Source organism: Aquarana catesbeiana, linkage group LG05 (assembly GCF_042186555.1).
Source record: "Aquarana catesbeiana isolate 2022-GZ linkage group LG05, ASM4218655v1, whole genome shotgun sequence".
NCBI lineage: Eukaryota > Metazoa > Chordata > Amphibia > Anura > Ranidae > Aquarana > Aquarana catesbeiana.
The window spans coordinates 504,280,693-504,301,896 of record NC_133328.1 but is presented as its reverse complement, the minus strand read 5'-3'; the positions used below and the strand labels follow the sequence as shown (position 1 = coordinate 504,301,896).

General features: G+C 41.9%; 1 protein-coding gene across 6 annotated transcripts in view; it reads left to right on the top strand.

Moving 5' to 3' along the window:
* Nucleotides 1-21,204, top strand: part of ST18 (ST18 C2H2C-type zinc finger transcription factor) — a 599,563-nt gene that overhangs the window by 524,659 nt on the left and 53,700 nt on the right. For all 6 annotated transcript variants that reach the window (XR_012244522.1, XM_073631586.1, XM_073631585.1 and 3 more), the window contains one exon: nt 18,553-18,668. Coding sequence is in view for 5 of the 6 variants with exons in the window: in XM_073631586.1 (XP_073487687.1) it covers nt 18,553-18,668 (116 nt within the window). In the remaining variant the exon portion in view is untranslated. The remainder of the gene's footprint in view (nt 1-18,552; nt 18,669-21,204) is intronic.

Here is a 21,204-nt window from a genome sequence, read left to right as displayed (position 1 = left end):
CTTGTTTGGAGAGTTCCTTGGTCTTCATGGTAGTGTTTGGTTAATGGTGCCTCTTGCTTATGTGTTGCAGCCTCTGTGGCCTTTCAAAAAGGTGTGTATATGTAATGACAGATCATGTGACACTTAGATTGCAGACAGGTGGACATCATTTAACTAATTATGTGACTTCTGAAGGTAACTGGTTGCACCAGAGCTTGTTATGGGCTTCACAACAAAGATAGGGACAGCTCATATAGTTTCAGTGTAGTGTAGTGAGACTGTGTCAGTAATCTTTACATTAATGTATAGCTAGAGTAGGTACAGTTCAGATAGTGTCAGTGTAGTGACCGTTGAACACCGTCTATTAGATTGCGTTACTGCCAGTTTAACGCCATTTAATTCTGTGTGTGTTACTGCCAATTTAACACCATATAGTTCTGTGGGCGTTACTGCCAGTTTAACGCCATATAGTTTTGTGTGCATTACTGCCAGTTTAACGCCATATAGTTTTGTGAGTTACTGCAAGTTTAACGCCATTTACTTCTGTGTGCATTACTGCCAGTTTAACGCCATATAGTTCTGTGTGCGTTACTGCCAGTTTAATGACATATAGTTTTGTGTGCCTTACTGCCAGTTTAAGGCCATATAGTTTTGTGCGTTACTGCAAGTTTAATGCCATTTACTTCTGTGTGCATTACTGCAAGTTTAATGCCATTTACTTCTGTGTGCGTTACTGCAAGTTTAATGCCGTATAGTTCTGTGTGTCACTGTACGTTTGGTGCATTATATTGCAGTCTATTATAGTGTATCCATGGAGTGCATCTGTGTAGTGTGAGTACTCAAATTAAAGTGCACCAAACACCACTTTACATTCATTAAAGTACATCTACATACAGATTTCCACTTCTTCTTTACATTTGCTTATAAACACCACCCCCTCCCTCCCAATAATGTCTGGGAGGACAACAAGGAGAGGTAGATGTTCCCCTGGCACTGTAAGGAGGCCAGCAACAAATGTGTCCACAGGCAAAGGTGGACGTGGTGTTCAGGCCTCAGGCAGGGCATCATTTCCTCTGTTTAGTGAGTTTGCCCATGCTATCCAGCCACAGCATGCAGAGGAGGTAGTGGACTGGCTTACTAAACCTTCCTCATCCTCTGTCACGCAAGCAGAGACAAGTGTGCAGTCCCCTGCAGTTGCCAGAGTGGATAAACCTGCCTTCTTATCCCCATCTATTCCTGCCATAGCCCCAACATCAGCCATGGAGGAGTCAGCTATGTTATTTGACTACAGCGTCAGCCACTTGCTCCTTGACGATGCCAAGCCATTACTGGATTCAGATGTTGGTTCTGAGGTTGAGGATGACAGGAACATGAGCCTAGAGAGAGGGGAGAACACTGGTAGACAAATTGGCATTCGTGTTCCCCCAGCTGCAATGTATTGCCAAGTTGTCTCCAGTGGTAATGATGATGATGAAGATGGAGGAGATGGAGATGGAGATGATGATGATGATGATGAGGTCACTGATGCGACTTGGGAGCAGAGGAGGAAACTAAAGGTGAGGGGTCACAACCCCAAGGAGACCAACATCAAGAAAGAGTAGAGAGCAGCCACCCTATTCCATCACATTCTGCAGCTGTTATCTCCCAGACCCACTCCCAAAGCTCAGCTGTCTGGGCCTTTTTCAGCACATCTGAAGCAGACTCAAAAGGATGCAGGACAGGGCTCGGTGCTGCAGCTTGTTGTGCCCCCATGTCTCCATACAGCTGGTGGTGATGATACCAGACCTGTGAGGTCTACCTCCTCCTCCTCCTCCTTTGCCACGTCCATGCCCTCCTTTGCAGAATTGTCCTATGATCTTCCGGTATGCTTTCAAAGGGCTATTCCATAAGTCAGGCTAAAAAGTGCCATGCAGTGCTTCAGCTGGTGTGTTTAGGGGACAGGAACCACCCCAGAGCAGAGATTCTTGCAGCTCTGCAGGGACAGGCCCAGAGGTGGTTCACACCACACCAGCTGGAGCCAGGAATGGTGGTGTGCGATAATGGCTCAAACCTCCTGTCCACCCTTAGACATGGAAAGTTGACACATGTGCCATGCCTGGCACATGTCCTCAATTTGGTGGTGCAGCGTTTCCTAAATAGGTACCCTGGGTTGCAAGATGTGCTAAAGCTGGCCAGAAGAGTCTGTAGCCATTTCAGGCAGTCATACACAGCCAGTGCTCGATTGGCTGAAATTCAGCGGGAATTCCACCTGCCCGTAAACCACCTGATTTGTGACATGCCCACCAGGTGGCAATGCTGCGGCGGCTATACATGCAGCAGAGGGCCATCAACGAGTACCTGTGCGATTATGGCATGATGACAGGCTCGGGCCACCTCGGCTTTTTTTCCCCACGCCAATGGCTGATCATTAAGGATGCATGCACTGTATTGTCACCATTTGAGGAGGCCACAAGGATGGTGAGCTGTGACAGTGCATGTATCAGTGACACAATCCCTCTTGTGTTCCAGCTGGAGCAGACTCTGCATGGCATTATGGACAGGGCACTGGAAGCAGACCAGCAGGAAGAGGAGGACTTCCTTTCCTCTCAAGGCCCACTTTATCCAGACACCATCATTCCTATGACACAGAACACACAGGAGGAGAGAGGGGAGGAGGAGGATTTTGGCACTTTCATAGGCTTCGAAGAAGAGGGACACATGCGTAAATCTGTAAGCGATGGCTTTCCAACCCAAGGACCCTTGGGAGTAGGACGTGGCTGGGAGAAGGAAGTTCCAGATGCTGTCATCCTGAGTGACCCCGAGGAGTCTGCTTCTCAAGCCTCTACAAATTTGAGGTGCATGGGCAACCTCATGCTTCAAAGCCTGCGAAAGGACCCAAGAATAGGTGGCATAAAAGAGAAGGATGATTACTGGTTGGCAACCCTCCTTGACCACCGTTATAAGGGGAAGGTCTCAGAACTCATCCAGTCCCCACATAGAGTACAGAAGATAAAATCGCTTGAGGAAACGTTAAAGAGGATTTTATTGAACATTTTTCCTGACTCCAGTAGGTTACAGTGTCGTGGAAAACGTAGTTTTGAGTCTTCTGTTGGTCAAAAGAGGAGCATTGGAGAAGGCGTCAGCCTAAGTGAGGCATTTCAGAAATTTTTTTAGTCCTCGCCACCCAGGGCTGTCAGCTTCCACATCCCATCGGCAGCGTCTGCATCACATGGTGGACGATTACCTCTGGGCCAAAACAGAGATAGAGAGCTTTCCAGCTGACGATCCACTGACTTACTGAGTCATGAGAATAGACCAGTGGCCAGAACTTGCCCAGTATGCTATTGAGTTGTTGGGCTGCCCTGCATCCAGCGTGCTTTCAGAACGGGCATTCAGTGCTGCAGGAGGTTTCGTTACTGATCATAGAACGTGTCTGTCCACAGACTCCGTGGACTGTTTGACTTATATAAAAATGAATCAGTCCTGGATTACCAGCTATGAAGCCCCTGATGCCGATGTCATTGATTAAGTCTTTTTGGGATGTGGAATCTCTGCAGGACTTCAAGGCTGCCTAGCTTTGAGGGTGTTCAATGATTTAATCTGGAAGAATGTTTTTGGTATAGGTTTCATGGGCACAATTAACACCCAAAGACCAATTTTTCAGCACCTGTTTGACAGGTGCATATCATTGCAATTTTTTTTGCTTTCATCAAGAGCACCTCTATAGGGTTACAGTGGGAAGGCACCTCCAACACCCAAAGAGTAATTTTTCTGCATCTGTTTGACAGGTACATATCATTGCAATTTTTTACAGCAAGGCCAATTCTTGCTTTCATCAAGATTACCTCTGTAGGGTTAGGATGAGAAGGTGCCACCGACACCCAAAGACCAAACTTTCTGCACCTGTTTGACAGGTGCATATCATTGCAATTTTTTACAGCAAGTCCAATTCTTGCTTTCATCAAGAGTACCTCTATAGGGTTATGGTGGGAAGGTGCCACCAACACCCAAAGACCAATTTTTACGCACCCATTACTTCTATCCAAAGTCAAAGTGACACCAGAATGTATGCAAAAAATCTCGAATCTTGTTCCCAGTGCACTACATTGTGGCCTCATCATACACACTGGTTCCCCAGCTGTTGCTGAACAAAATAAAGGCAGCTTGCAGAGAAAATGTAATTTTTTGGCTTTATTATTATTAAAGCCACACAGGCACAGGGAGAACATGCAAACTCCAGGCAGGTAGTGTCGTGGTTGGGATTCGAACCAGTGACCCTTTTTATAAATACATACATTAATAAATAAATAAACATAGAAATGAAGGTTAGCCCTGGATTCCTTTTCTACTGTTCTGTTTTTTGAGTAACATAACCGTTCCACATTTGATTTATGTGACCAGATTATTACACATGGAGACACAGTTGTACAGTTGCTTTCCTTCCAGTGCCTCCTACAGAAAAGCATTTCCACTACTTTGGATGGAAATGATAATTTTTTTGTTTGGCTGTTTGTTTTCTAGTAAATTGTAGACAATGGTATTTTTGATATGTGGTCTTTTGCTCATTGCACCAGTTCATACACACAACAGTTGCTTAATTTGGGTGGCAATTTACAGAAAATATTGTCTATATGTCTCCATGAAATAGCCTGTCCAGATGCCCTCTAACAAACAACAACAAAAAAAAGGATGAATTTGGACTTGGCTCAAATTCTCTACAAAATCCTTGATAAATAAATAGGGCTGTTAGTTTAGTTCAAACTGTCAGTTTTCCAACAATTTCAAGGCCTAAAAAAATGTCTAAAGTGCCAGATGCCATTATGTGTTATTCATTTTAGCACTATGTTCTGGTCTTTTCTGGAACCACTATAAACTTCCATCTGCATATTAATGGAATTTAGCGTATTCCTCCCTCTCTGTTTCTTTTTGAATCACCACCAGGCATGCAAACACAATACACCTACAAAATGTCATCTTTATCATAGTTATTTAAAGGACAAATTAAAGAGGATATTTAAAACACTATGTTAAAGTCTGTATTTAAATTCAATATTAAATGCACATTTATAAAATAACATTTGCAAAAACATTTTTGTCAATTTTAGGCTACATTTACTAATATTTGGCCAAGTAGAGTTAGCAGCTGAACAAGTTTCTAAAGGGGATGAATATTTTCAAAAGCCATAATACTATGTACTTATAGAGTAAGATGAAAATGATGAACAACAACATATGCAAAAAAATCAAAAATTACATTTCAGAAGCCAATAATTTATCTTTGGCACTATACTAAAAACTGATTTTGATTGGTTGCCATTACCTAGTGCTCACACCCAGGGTCAGAACCTTCTTAGAACCTTTGTCATCGTTTCTTATAGCCTAGAATGACCAACTTGGAGTAAAATACAGTAGAATACAAAAGCATGACATAAAACACTCATTTTCATTTTCCCATGTTAAGAATAGGTTACTTGTATAGTTCATAAAAAAACTATAATTCATATGCTTTGATTAGGTGTAGGCTGGAAATATTGGAAATGTATGAAAATTCACATAATTTGTACTTTTTCCTTTTAGTTCCCCTTACAGTTTTGCCATTTTGCTCCCATTTCCATTCTCTTTACTTACTTTATATCTTTCCAATGACCAATTGTAAAAAGTGTTATGCGATCATGTCAAACTCAAATCCCTCAGGATTTGGAGGGCAGATACAGAAACTTTTAAACATCCAGGTACAGTTGTGTTAATGGAAGGAAATACAAATCAGGGAGGACCAAAACCTAGGTCACACTATTATGCAAATACCAGCTTCAGCTAGGAAGTTAGTGCTTCAATTAAGGACTTGGTTTGAACCAAGCCCTGACTTACCCTTACTTGGCTAAATTTTGAAACAAGCTAAAGTATATGGGAACCTTTACCTTGTAAAACAACCCGTTCATTTTAAAATAGAAATAATAGGCAAAACATTTGTGCATTCATATAAAAAATGTTTTCCATTTTTATAAGTGATCACATACCCTCAGTTCTCAGGTACAAAAGGAACTTAGAGAGCTGGGGGAGGAGAATCAGCAACACACTGAACTTCCCAGTGGATGGCTGTGCAGGGGGGAGTATCAGCACTTGTCTGATCATTTGAGCAGAGCAGGCACAGTTCCCAGCTAGAAAAACTGACCACTCTGTTCTGTCATGCTTTGTGTGGTCAATTTTATTAGGAAATCAGGGGGACTAGCAGGAACACCAGGGATTTCACACAAAGGAAGCAATACAAAGAGAACAGGATACATGGTACAGCAGGTACATATCAAGATTTTGAAATGCTGGGTTAACATATTGTTTTCATGTTGCATACCATAATGGTTGCCAAAAAGAGTCATTAAAGAAACAGCAAGATTACCCACTTTTTTAAAATACTACTGGATATCCTCAATGAGGGCAGAGATTTTTGGCAATAATGTTTTCCAAGAAAAAACAGTCTCTGGAATAATTAAATTACCAATGGGTGCACCATCAATATTTTTAGATTGTCAGCTTTCATTACAATACATTATAAAACCTGGTGATTCTACAATGAAGGTTCTTGCTTAGGCATTTCCTGTTATAGGGTAAAAACTCTCTGTCCCTGTCTCTTGATTGTTCTCCTGTGCTGACACCCATTTACATAGGTTTCTAAAGGAGACTTTAAGTGGCCATTTCAACATACACGGGCATGGTCCATTGTTATCACTATCAGGTAGGGATGAGCCCGATGTTCGAGTCACCTGGTGTTCACCTGTTCGCTGAATAAAGAACATTATGGGGAACTGCTTGCTGCTGTAATGTATTGCCAGATCCCATCAATATACATAAAAAGCATTGAAAAAAACGGCATATGTCCCCCCATTCATTTCCAGGCCCTTTGGATCTGAAATGGATATTAAGGGGAACCCTGCACCAAAATAAAAAAAAAAATTGCGTGGGGGGTCCCCCAAAATCAATACCAGGCCCTTATCTGAGCACGCAACTTAACAGGCCGCAGGAAAAGGGGGCGAGAGAGCGCCCCCTCTCCTGAACCGTACCAGGCCACATGCCCTCAACATGGGGAGGGTGTTTTGGGGTCCCCCCAAAACACCTTGTCCCCATGTTGATGGGGACAGGGGCCTCTTCCCCACAACCATTGCCCAGTGACATTTTGGGACAAGTCCTTTATTTAAAAAAAGTGTCCCACGATGTAACTCCATCCTCGATGACAGCACCGGCGACCCGAGAAAAAACAGAAAAACTCTGCCTCGATGGGAGGCATCTGGCGACTGAAGGCTTTTTGCAATGACAACTGTCATTGCAAAAAGCCTCCCATCAAGGTGGAGTTTTTCTGTTTTTTTGGTTCTTTTTCTCAGGCTGTCTGCGCTGTCATTGAAGATGGAGTTACATCGCGGGACACTTTTTTTTTTTTAATAAAGGACCTGTCCCAAACTGTCTACTGTAATTTTTACCATTTTGAAATGTTTTTGTGAATATGTAGGGGTACAATGTACCCAATACCCATTCACATAGGGGGGTGGGATCTGGGGGTCCCCTTGTTAAAGGGGCTTCCAGAGTCCGATAAGCCCCCACCCACAGACCCCCACAACCACCGGACAAGGGTTGTGGGGAAGAGGCCCTTGTCCCCATCAACATGGGGACAAGGTGTTTTGGGGGGGACCCTCCCCATATTGAGGGCATGTGGCTTGATACAGTCTCTCGCCCCCCCTTTTCCTGTGGCCTGTCAGTTTGCGTGCTCGGATAAGGGTCTGATGTGGATTTTGGGGGGGACCCCATGCCATTTTTTTAAAATTTTGCCACAGGGTTCCCCTTAATATTCATACCAGACCTGGAGGGCCTAGTATTGATTTTGGGGGGGACCCCCACGCAATTTTTTAAAAAATGTTGGTGCGGGGTTCCCCTTAATATTCATATCATATTTATTTTAAATTACATTTTTTACTTTAGAAATGTCATTTAGCTGTGGTAATGTTCTAAACATGGGAAAGATGTGCTACTTTACAGGCATACTAAGGACACCACCCAGGCATGACCCTTCCTGACCAGAGCACTTTTTACAATTTGGCACTGCGTCGCTTTAACTGCTAATTGCGCGCTCATGCAATGCTGTACCCAAACGAAATTTGCGTCCTTTTCTTCCCACAAATAGAGCTTTCCTTTGATGGTATTTGATCACCTCTGCCGTTTTTATTTTTTGCGCTATAAACGGAAAAAGACCGAAAATTTTGAAAAAAAAATGATATTTTCTACTTTTTGTTATAAAAAAAATCCAATAAACTCAATTTTAGTCATACATTTAGGCCAAAATGTATTCGGCCACATGTCTTTGGTAAAAAAAAATGTCAATAAGCGTATATTTATTGGTTTGCGCAAAAGTTATAGTGTCTACAAACTACGGTACATTTTCTGGAATTTACACAGCTTTTAGTTTATGACTGCCTATGTCATTTCTTGAGGTGCTAAAATGGCAGGGCAGTACAACCCCCCCCCAAATGACCCCATTTTGGAAAGTAGACACCCCAAGGAAATTGCTGAGAGGCATGTTGAGCCCATTGAATATTATTATTTTTTTTGTCCCAAGTGATTAAATAATGACAAAAAAAAAAAATTACAAAAAGTTGTCACTAAATGATATATTGCTCACACAGGCCATGGGCATAAGTGGAATTGCACCCCAAAATACATTTAGCTGCTTCTCCTGAGTATGGGGATACCACATGTGTGGGACTTTTTGGGAGCCTAGCCGCGTACGGGGCCCCGAAAACCGAGCACCGCCTTCAGGATTTCTAAGGGCGTAAATTTTTGATTTCACTCCTCACTACCTATCACAGTTTTGAAGGCCATAAAATGCCAAGATGGCACAAACCCCCCCCAAATGACCCCATTTTGGAAAGTAGACACCCCAAGCTATTTGCTGAGAGGCATGTTGAGTCCATGGAATATTTTATATTTTTATACAAGTTGCGGGAAAGTGACAATTTTTTTTTTTCTACAAAGTTGTCACTAAATGATATATTGCTCAAACATGCAATGGGCATATGTGGAATTACTCCCCCAAATACATTCTGCTGCTTCTCCTGAGTACGGGGATACCACATGTGTGGGACTTTTTGGGAGCCTAGCCGCACACGGGGCCCCGAAACCAAGCACCACCTTCAGGCTTTCTAAGGGCGTAAATTTTTGATTTCACTCCTCACTACCTATCACAGTTTTGAAGGTCATAAAATGCCAAGATGGCACAACCCTCCCCCCCAAATGACCCCATTTTGCAAAGTAGGCATCCCAAGCTATTTGCTGAGAGGCATGTTGAGTCCATGGAATATTTTATATTTTGACACAAGTTGCTGGAAAGTGACAATTTTTTTTTTTTTTGCACAAAGTTGTCACTAAATGATATATTGCTCAAACATACCATGGGCATATGTGGAATTACACCCCAAAATACATTCTGCTGCTTCTCCTGAGTACGGGGGATACCACATGTGTGGGACTTTTTGGGAGCCTAGCCGTGCACGGGGCCCCGAAAACAAAGCACTGCCTTCAGGATTTCTAAGGGCATAAAGTTTTGATTTCACTCCTCACTACCTATCACAGTTTCAAAGGCCATAAAATGCCAAGATAGCACAACCCCCCCCCCAAATGACCCAATTTTGGAAAGTAGACACCCCAAGCTATTTGCTGAGAGGCATGGTGAGTATTTTGCAGCTCTCATTTGTTTTTGAAAATGAAGAAAGACAAGAAAAAAAATTTTTTTTTTCTTTTTTCAATTTTCAAAACTTTGTGACAAAAAGCGAGGTCTGCAAAATACTCACTATACCTCTCAGCAAATAGCTTGGGGTGTCTACTTTCCAAAATAGGGTCATTTGGGGAGGGTTTGTGCCACCTGGGCATTCCACGGCTTCCGAAACTGTGATAGGCAGTGAAGAGTAAAATCAAAAATGTATGCCCTTAGAAAGCCTGAAGGCGGTGCTTGGTTTTCGGGGTCCCGTACGCGGCTAGGCACCCAAAAAGTCTCACACATGTGGTATCCTCGTACTCAGGAGAAGCAACAGAATGTATTTTGGGGTGTAATTTCACATATTCCCATTGCATGTTTGAGCAATATATCATTTAGTGACAACTGTCTTTTTCCCGCAACTTGTGTCACAATATAAAATATTCCATGGACTCGACATGCCTCTCAGCAAATAGCTTGGGGTGTCTACTTTCCAAAATTGGAGTCATTTGGGGGGGTTTTGAACTGTCCTGGCATTTTATGCACAACATTTAGAAGCTTATGTCACACATCACCCACTCTTCTAACCACTTGAAGACAAAGCCCTTTCTGACACTTTTTGTTTACATGAAAAAATAATTTTTTTTTGCAAGAAAATTACTTTGAACCCCCAAACATTATATATTTTTAAACCAAATGCCCTACAGATTAAAATGGTGGGTGTTTAATTTTTTTTCACACAGTATTTGTGCAGCGATTTTCCAAACACATTTTTTTTGGGAAAAAACACACCTTTTAAAATTTTAATGCACTAAAACACACTATATTGCCCAAATGTTTGATGAAATAAAAAAGATGATCTTAGGCCGAGTCCCTGGATACCAAACATGACATGCTTTAAAATTGCGCACAAACGTGCAGTGGCGACAAACTAAATACATTTTTAAAAGCCTTTAAAAGCTTTTACAGGTTACCACTTTAGATTTACAGAGGAGGTCTACTGCTAAAATTACTGCACTCGATCTGACCTTCGCGGTGATACCTCACATGCATGGTGCAATTGCTGTTTACATTTGACGCCAGACCGATGCTTGCGTTCGCCTTTGCGCGAGAGCAGGGTGGGACAGGGGTGCTTTTTTTTTTTTTCTTTATCATTTTTTGCTTTTTTATCTTATTTTTAAACTGTTCCTTTCATTTTTATTTTTTTTTTAAATCATTTTTATTGTTATCTCAGGGAATGTAAATATCCCCTATGATAGCAATAGGTAGTGACAGGTACTCTTTTTTGAAAACACTGGGGTCTGTTAGACCCTAGATCTCTCCTCTGACCTCAAAGCATCTGACCACACCAAGATCGGTGTGATAAAATGCTTTCCCAATTTCCCAATGGCGCTGTTTACATCCGGCGAAATCTAAGTCATGAAATGCTCGTAGCTTCTAGTTTCTTAGACCATAGAGATGTTTGGAGCCACTCTGGTCTCTGATCACCTCTATGGTCAGCTGGCTGAATCACTGGCTGCATTCTCAGGTTCCCTGTTGGGACAGGAGAGCCAGAGAAAAACATGGAAGACGGTGGGGGATTCCCTCCCACTGCTTGTAAAAGCAGTCTAGAGGCTAATTAGCCGCTAGGATTGCTTTTACATGAAAGCCGACCGCTGGCTGAAAAGAATGATACCAAGATGATACCTAAACCTGCAGGCATCATTCTGGTATAACCACTCAAAGTCCAACAACATACCAGTACGTTGCTGGTCCTTGTTGGGCATATATTGTAAACTTTTTTTCATGCAGCCTGTGGGCTGAACGAAAAAAAGAGATTGATCGGTGGGTATGCCCACCATTAGAATACCTCCCTTCATCCACCTACTTCTAATGATGGGCATACATGCACCGTATATATATGCTGAAGCATGGGGGCATCCTCCCGTAAAAGTTAGGAGCAAATCGCTCCTCCACCCTCTGCTGCCCCCACGCTTCGGCATATATGCTGAAGTATGTAACTGTGGTGGTGAAATGACCTCCGACAGCGCTGGAGTCACGGCTTTATGTATCGTGGGAGCAAACGCTGTTGCTGTCAAGATAAATAAATCCACTCTGCAGCTGAATGGCGTACCTGAAAACAAAAAAATGGTTGCCAACAAAACACAGTAAACAGTAAAATATAAAAAAATTGCATATCTGAAAAGCAAACATGGTAAAACATAATAACAATAAAACATTGCAGAATAGAATACAGTAAAAAAGAGCAGAACAATAGAGAGAGAATAGAGAGAGAGAGAGAACAATAAAACGACAACTATTTTTGTTTTTTTTAATTTTATATTTTTTTGTGTTTTTATTCTTTTATTTTTTTACACTTTTTTTAGTAACTTTAACTTTTGTAACTGGTACCAGGTTTGGGTCTCTCAAAATGTAATGGCATCTTGGGAGACCCTGTGAAAGTGTGTCCTAGTCTGTGCAATGTTGTACCCTACGCTAAAACTCAACTAGTGTATGGTAGCGTTCAAAACATTCACCAATGCATAGACCAGGATTGTCAGGACAGGAGGGAAAGGGTTAACTAGGGGGCAATCAGGGGGTTAAAACCTTTAGTAGGTAGTATATGGGGGTCCCTGTCGCTATAAAACGCTGATGGCGAATCTATATACTTACCTCCCTAACTAGCGTCACCAGTGACACTAATACAGTGATCAGAAAAACGATCGCTTAGTGACACTGGCGACAGGGGGTTGATCAAGGGGTTAACCTTTATTAGGGGGGGCTAGGGGGGTACCCTGGACCTAAAGGGGGGTACCCCAGACCTAAAGGGGGCTAACCCTAACTGCACTAACACTTATAACTGTCACAAACTGACACCAATGCAAAAAAAAAAACTGCTATTGTTGTCAGTGTGACAGGGGGTACAGGGGGGTGATCGGGGGGTGACTGTGGGGTGAAAAGTGTGCCTGCGTGTTCTACTGAACGTGTAGTGTTGGTGCACTTACTTGATGTCTTCTCTCCTCGGCGCCGGAACAAAAAAGACCGGCTCGAGGAGAGATTACATCACCTCCTCTGCCTCTGTTTACATTACAGAGGCAGAGGAAGATCCTCATTGGCTGGGAGCGATCGCGAGGGGGGGGCATGAATGGATGGCCTCCCCCTCACCTCTCATCGCTCCCAGACACAAGCCGACCGCCTCGGGCACCTACAGGTACGTGATTCTGCCTGTCCGTGCCATTCTGCCGACGTACATCGTCGTGAGGCGGTCGGCAAGTGGTTAAAGGAATATTTTATTTTTATTGTTTCACTTTAAGCATTATTAAAATCACTGCTCCTGAAAAAATGTCAGTTTTTAAAACTTTTTTGCATCGATACATATCTCCTGGGGCAGGACCCAGGTCCACTATTTATGGCAATAGCATGCATATAAGCCTTTAAAATGAGCACTTTATATTTTTCATGTTTGTGTCTCATAGACTTTAATGGTGTTTGCACAAATTTTTTGCCTGTTCGCAAATTCTGGTGCAAACCGAACCATGGTGTTCGGCTCATCCCTGCTATTAGCAAACCTGCCCTAAAAAGTGTCAGACTGCCATCACTGTAGTGTAAGCATGTAAGCAGGATGTGGCTGCAGGAGATCAGCTTTACTCAAATGCAACAAGGGATAAAATAAGTCAAAGTGACCTTGTCCCGGGTAAAAGTAAAAAAATAACAATACTCTGAAAGTAAAATACTTTAATTTACCTTTCTGGTGGGTGGTTTGCTGAAACTTTGGCCTCTTGCAGAGCTCTGTGCATTGATACTATCCCACAGTTTTGGGTTTCAAATAGCATGCCTCCCGATGACTGCTTTGTTTCCTTCTTCTGACCCCTTTTTCACTATTGTGTCCTGCAGTGACCAGGGGTTGGAAGAAGGAACCAGAGCTGCTAGAAGGAGAGGGATGTTATTGGTGCACATAGCGCTGCAAGGGAGCTTGTTTCAGCAAACTGGCTACCAAGCCATTAACCCCTTCATGCCTAAATCTTAATGCCTAAGCAAATTTTGCAATTTTGACATGTTTTAGTAAAACCGTACATATCATCACAACTACTTTGTGCATCCAGGTGGATTGTACCTTGTTTTTTCAGGATAAATTTGGCTTTCATTTGGTAGTAAATAGTAATCAATATCTCCTGATTTTCCTTTATTATCAAAAAAAAACTGGCCCAAAATAGTAAAAAAAAAATGTATTTTAAATTTAGCTGTATATGTCTTATTACTACCATAGCCTACCACCAAAAAACAACAAGAAAGAAAAAATAAATGATCCTGCTATTGACAATCGCAGTGATACCGCATATGTTAGTTGTTGTTTGTACCTGTAGTACAGCCCAAAAGCAATAGTGTGCATTTTGCTTTTTTTTTATAACAATCCTTATGATATGTTACCTGTTAAGCTCCAACATTTCCAAATGCACAATTTAGCGCACCAACTGGTGCTGCTCCAAACATGCAGAAGGGGGAATTTTGAGTTCAAGTAAACAGTTTTTTTTTTTTCAATTCTTCATTTCTAAATATTCAAGAGTACAAAGGGTACGCACATTACATAACAACTCAATAAAGTAGTGATGCCATGATCTTGACCAGAGATAAACAAAATATCAATAATCACATATCCGGTAGCATTAGCAAAGTAAGTCTTGAACCAATATGACCTGCCGAGGCAATATGATCTTGAAAGGAAAAAATGTTATCATCAATAGAACGGTTTCACACAAAATACCCTTTGCAGAATACAACTTAGGAGACCTAAAGCAAAGAAAATAAAAAAGCAATAGGTAGTACAGAAATAAAGGGGGGAGGGGAAGAGGGAGTAAGGGAAAACCAAGAGGTGGACAAACACTGGAAGGGGACAACAAAGGAACAAAAGGAAGGTAAGGGAAGTATTCACTTCTCCCTTTACTAGGTCCAGTATAGGTGAATTCATGCCAGTAAAATATTTTTTTTTCAAAAATGTTTGCAAGTACCTTTTTTTGATGCAATCGAATCCTCTGTTCTGATGTCATTGATTTTAGTCAGCAATCTGCAATGGAGGGCATCTGTCATTGTTTCCAAACGTCCAGAACACAGCTCTATGCTGCACTGAATAGAAGTGGCACAATCAAGCATTGGTAGGTTTAGCTAGGAATGGTATAGTAGTGCAATAAAAAGGAGGAAAAGCTCCAATGGAGTCTGGTGGACTGTGAATTTCTGGGTGATGTGTCACACCTTGGCCCACATGTGCCAAACACAAGGCCCATGTGCCAAATCCAGCCCACTAAGTCATTTAATGTGGCCCTCGCAGCCAGGACTTTTTTTCAGCTGGTACATAGCAGAACTCTATTGCCCCACCTTTGGCTCTCACCCTCTGCTATCTGCTTACTACTGCAACTTGTAAACACATATATTTTCTGTGTTTACAAGGACAGCTTTCCTCTCTGTGGCTCTCACTGCCTGCCCTGCACTCATGCTGGGGACTAGGGAAATGCAGATGCAGGTACAGTATGGGATGTGGTATCAGGTGGTGACCAATGATCTCCCTGCAAGTGAGAGAGAGTGGTGGAGTCACCAACACTTCCGGGAGGTACTAGAGCTGGGCAAGGTAGGTGAGATGCAAGGAAGCTTTTGAAGGGAGCAGATGAGTGCTGTGGAGGGAGATGCCTACAGAGGTGGGGGATGGGGGAGAGTGGTGCAGAGGTCAGAGCCAAGGAGGGGTGTAAGTGAGATGTGGACAACCTGTGAAAGAGAGCTAAATGCTGCACACTGTGCATAGCACACCCCAAACCCTACACTCATACCCCTGGACTCTGAACTCTGTGCATAGGGCACCTCTGAAACTGCACCCAACACCCACCATTTAATGCTGTTTAGTGGGGGGTGTTGGTTGATTTTATGCACATATGCACATCTCACGCAAGGTAGATAGTGTCCCTTGTGCTAATTTTTTAATTTTTTTGTTTTAGGCAAACTTAGGCTTCCAGGGCAGACTGTGATGAATTTAAGGTATTTCCACAGACGTGGTACCAGCATGTTAAGACTTGTACTTCCTCTACAGCTGGGGATACTCAGGACTTTCATGAGAGTTATATGAGGCCTTTATCCAGCAAATATAAAATTGAAGACTTAGTTACTCATTAACACCATGGTAAAAGTACACAGCAATTAGGTCCCCAAAGTAACATTTGCTTAGAATTTAACTTTAAAGGACAAAAGTTATTTATGCACTATACCTTTGTTTTAATTTTGAATCATTAAAAAAACACCCACTCAACCTACAAAACAACAGATGGCTGACTTTACCTTTTTATTGATAAATAACCAGAAAGGTCAGTGAAGAGATAAAGGCTTGTTTTTAAGCTTATGTGGCATGGCAATAAAGGCCTGCCTTTGTTATATTTGAATTGGAATATGAGAAAAAATATTGCACAATGCTCTGCATAATTCCTCTTTGGTGCTATGAGCTCACAGTAAATAAAACCATTATTGCATTTGCATATTCTAGATTTATACTTCACTAAAATGGTTAGATGTCCTGTTAGCAGGGTAAGTGTGAAAGGCAGCAATGACATTTTACCAAGTTCAATTTGTACATACTTGTTCCAGTACTAGAAGGAACTTTATCTTTTGTTTTGAATCAGGCATCTAGAATGTTTCTATTCACTCATTCCACTGGTGAGCAAAAATAATCTTTGACACATAAATCATAATCACATGGAGCATGTGCAAGTACACTCAAATCAACATTAGAATTTTGCATCTTATGCAGCTGTCCACCCTGCTTTTTTAAAAATCTATGGTTGCCAATACCCTCATTGTCTGATTGGCCACACAACTGACCCTGTAAAACTGAAAGCCAAGCGCTCCCTGGTTTCCAGCACAGCCCAGATCCTCCTTTTCTCGAGTCCTTCATGGCACTCCTGGCCCATCCTTCCTGCTGAGAGACCCCACAGCAAGCAGCTTGCTTTGGGGACATCCGAGCCAAGGCGCTGCTCTGCCATTCAGACACGGAGCCATGGCATGGACCCACCCCCTCTTTCTCCTCAATGGCTCACTGACTTTGATTGACAGCAACGGGAGCCAATGGTGCCTGCTGCTGTGTCTCAGCCAATCAGGAGGGAGAGTGCTGCGCAGCTGAAGCTCTATCTCTGTAGATCAAGATGGGACGCATGTAAGTATTAGGGGGGCTGAGGGGGGGGGGGTTGATGCACACTGAAGGTTTTTTCATCTTAATGCACAGAATGCATTAAGATAAAAAAACCTTTTCCCTTTCAAAACTCTTCAAGAAACCCTCTTTATTTCAACAGGGGGCCTGCTATGCCTGTAAGCCTTTGACTGAGAGAAGTACAGTATATAAGCAGCCAGTGCTGACTTCTCTTTGTGAAAATCTTAAGGCTTCAATACACACACTTTTTGACAGCAGGTTACCTTTCAGTTGTAGAAGTTGGGTTCAGTATTTTCAAGAGGGCTTCCTTGGTGCACTGAATAGGGTTTTCCATTTAACAAAGGAAATGATAGGCACACGATGACGTCCAGTCTTCGGAGGACTGAAAGGTTAGAACTATTGGTTAGCCCACTATTGGCTACTGGTCGACTGTTTATATAGCATTTTTGTTGTTATGTTTTGTTAGTCAGCAGTTATCTGTCAAAATGCTATCGTAATTACTAGGGAATATAATAGAGCTCATAAATGAAGAAAAAATAACTGAACTGCTCTTGAAAATCCAATTCACCTTAACCCTTTCATAATGAGGGTACAACAAATGTTAACGCCTGAACAGAGTTTTGCAGCTTTGACATATATTAGTAAAACTGTACATGTCATTGCAACTACTTAATGTGCCAGGGTGAATTTTTTTTTTTTTTTGTGTTGACGTGGGGTCCCCCTTAAAGTCCATACCAGACCCGAAAGGCCTAGTATGGACTGGGGGGGACCCCTCAATAAAGCCCGCTCACAGCTGATAAGTCATCGGTTGTTAAAGACGCGGCAGCCAGCTTCCCAGCCCGCTGTTTAGCAACCAGCTATTTGTTAAAAAACAGCCTGGTGGTCTATTTGTGAATTGGACTTAACAGCTTTTTATGCGCTATTTACCGGCACATTGTTTTTTTTTTTTGGTAAATATTGCATAAGCCACATTTTTTTTTACGGTAAATACCGCTTAATGATTATTTTTTCTTTGTGACTTGGACTTAGTTTACTGCATACGATAATTTATGCAAATGAGTAACATGATACCCTTATGGCTTGTGGTAAACATTAGTGAATCGACCCAAATGTATCTTTTTCTCCCTTCATGAGGAGAAAACAACACAGGGCTGGGTTGTATAGTGACAGATCACTATGATAGCCATTCAGAAACTCACAGCAATCAGCTGATTGAGAACTGGGCCTCTCGGTTCCTGATCGTTAGTATGACACCTAGAGCTGTCACTGAAAGCTTGGTCTTTGTGCTCGGAGTGGGCTGTGCAGAGTGCTCCCTGCACAAACATAGCAGCGCATATATGCGGTCCCACAGCTACAGACACACTTTCGTGAGGCTGCATATATGTATACACTTGGCAGAAAGGGGTTAAGGTGATATGTTAGCTAAAGATGAAGTATATATATATATAAAGGGCATACACTCTCCAAGTGGAACAGAATACAAGAAATCCATTCATGGAAAATTTACAGGTGAAGTGGCCTAATGTGTTGATTAATGTTCAATGAGAAAGACACAATCTACTGTAAATTTTAGATTAGCTAGGTATAGGTTAGTACTTAGTTAGTTAGTTGCTACTTAGTTAGCTGCCAAATTCTTGGCAATTTAAAAAAAAAATACAATAATAAAATACAATCTAAACACATTTCTACATTATTGTTCCAGCTGGATCCTGGAAGCTGTTCGGAAAACACAGATGAGACAAAATACTCTGGAGATGCTACAATGACCAGCCCTAAAGCAAAGTTTCATTCAAGGGATATGAAGAAGGAGCTCATTACGTATGTTTGTTACATTTTTACTTTTTTCTGTGACAGAATATTTGCAAATAGAGTCTTAGAGCTTATCTATGGGGAAAAAAACAACATTATTACCTGTTGATCTTGTTATTTCCCATTTCCTGTAATAGTTTGCCAACACTGTTCTTTCTGCACTGACATCGCACAACAACATTGTTACCCACTGGATAAGTTAATTTTGGATTGACATGTCTTTTTAGGTTTAGTAAACAAAACAAAAAAAAATCAGCACAGGGAACATAACTTACTAACAAATTCACATTTCCCTTGTGCTCCTGGCTCCTGCATTTCTTGAAATCTTCTTTCTCCAATGCCAACCTTAACTTCTGCTGCTGTAATCTATCAGTGATTGTAAATCATGTTATATTCATAGAAGCTTTAGCATAGCTTCTATGAATGGAGGAGATGGGAGAAATGGGAGGGAATAGTCGGCACTCTTGATGAGAGCTTGTCACTGCTTCCTCAGCTCTATTAATCCGGTAACAAAAGATTACAGCGCATAGGCATGGGGGAACTAGATAAGGGACATCGTCACATCAAAAGTAAGTAATGCTACTTGTGCTGTTTTTTTAAACCTAAACTTAGGCTTTAAATAAAAGGCAATCAAGTGAAACTCCAATCCCAGCTAACACTTGCACTTGTTACAGTAAGGCAGGCCAAAGACGGTGCATATTACTTTCCTGCAACCATGGGTTGCAGGAAAGAAATGTGCACAATACCTCAAATCAACACAGACAGTGCTGACAGAGCAATCCCTCCTGCCGAACAATTGTCTTCTGCCAGCTGGGGGTGGGGGTGGGGGGGAGAGGGAGGTTGAGAGAGGGTTAGAAAAAAAACAACATAATGTTTGGGGGTTCTAAGTCATTTTCTAGCAAAAAAAAACTGTTTTAAACATGTAAACACCTAAATTCCAAAATGAAGCTGGTCCTTAAGTGGTTAATTGTTCAAATCGCAGGTTCCTGTTGAACCAGCTGGGATTCAAACCGTGTATGGCCGACCTAATAATTTTTTTTTCTTTTGAAGAAAAAAAGGTTTAAACAATATGAATACAATCTGACCATTGTACTTACCATTCTCAGTGTTATATGGTTTGTTCTTATCCCTATAACTGAAACATTTACTGGATAGCTTGGCCTGTTAAAAAAGTGGTGAAAAATAAAGACTCTAATGGCAGGAACAGCAGGTAACGAAAATGTATTAAAGAGATAACTCAGGAAAATAAAAACTGTTGTGTAAATGCTAGTGACAAACTACTTCACATATGTAATTTTTTATATTTTTTTTACATTGCTAGACTCAAATGTAATGCCCAGTGTGAAGCACATTTAGGATATTACTAATTGGTAGCTATGAGTTATTATACTTCATAGTTGCACTGTCCCAGTGAGTAAGCCTCTTATTATATGTGTAGCTCTTACCCACAGAGGGCCCGCTGGAAATAAACCGGGTCTTTCCTTACCTGTTAAGAGGCTGCCAGTCCAGGTACTAGTTCCAGAGCAGACCAACAAAATTCAGGCTTAGTATAGGGATGTTTTTTTGAAGATTTATTGTAGTACAACACAGGTGGGTAGAGGGATGAGGGTACAGGATACTCCAAACCACATGCACGCATTAGAGGACAGATTCTCAGGCAAAGTCCTTTAGCAGCCAGCCTTTAAGTATTGCTTGAGGTAGGAGGAACAGCCAGCTAGCCTGAGACTCTAGCAACCTCTGATATCTAACCCTCAAAGCACAGGCACACATGAAGCTCTAGGCATGAGGTCCCACTCACAATGTCCAGTAAAATCCAGCCCAGTATCCAAAGGTAGTGTCCTCCAGCCTCTTTAATCCAGGCTCCTTTAGGCCTTAGCCAAGCAAATGCTAAGGCCTAACAGAAACAGCTCTTCTGTAACACAAGCTGCCTCCTTGGGGTGTGGGTACCAGAAGAGGGCTCTAAACAGTCTTTATTCCCAGCCATACCTTCTGGTTGTTCCCTCCCATGAATTGGCTGAGGTTATATATACATTCAGTGGCTAACCCTTCTACTCAAGCATGAGTAATCAAGCACCAGACTTAGCATCCCTCCCAACTATCTGAGATGGGAACGAGGGACACCTATTAGCAAAAGTATGTAGACATAGGACACACCCCCTGCCACACCACCTTAAAGGAGAATTATACAAAAAAATGATTTGGTAAACCCACAAGTGCTTTTTTTTACCACTACTATTCCTTTATACTGGCTTTTGAAATTTACAAATGCAACAATTTAGAAATTGGATGAAAGGTTTAGCACTTTTTTGATAGGTAATAGTGCATTTTTATACAACTATTAGGAGGAAATATGAGGAGGAAGGTGGGACAGAGGGACTTTGGGACAGTTGGGAACTATGGGGTTAGGGAGACCTGACCTAACTTGGAAAATAAATTGCTGCTTAGCTGGGTACAAGAGAGCCAAAGACGAAATGTATCCAGCCTAGGGCAGGGCACTACATCTGCTTGCAAATTGCATATGTCTATTTCTCTTTAACTCAAAAAA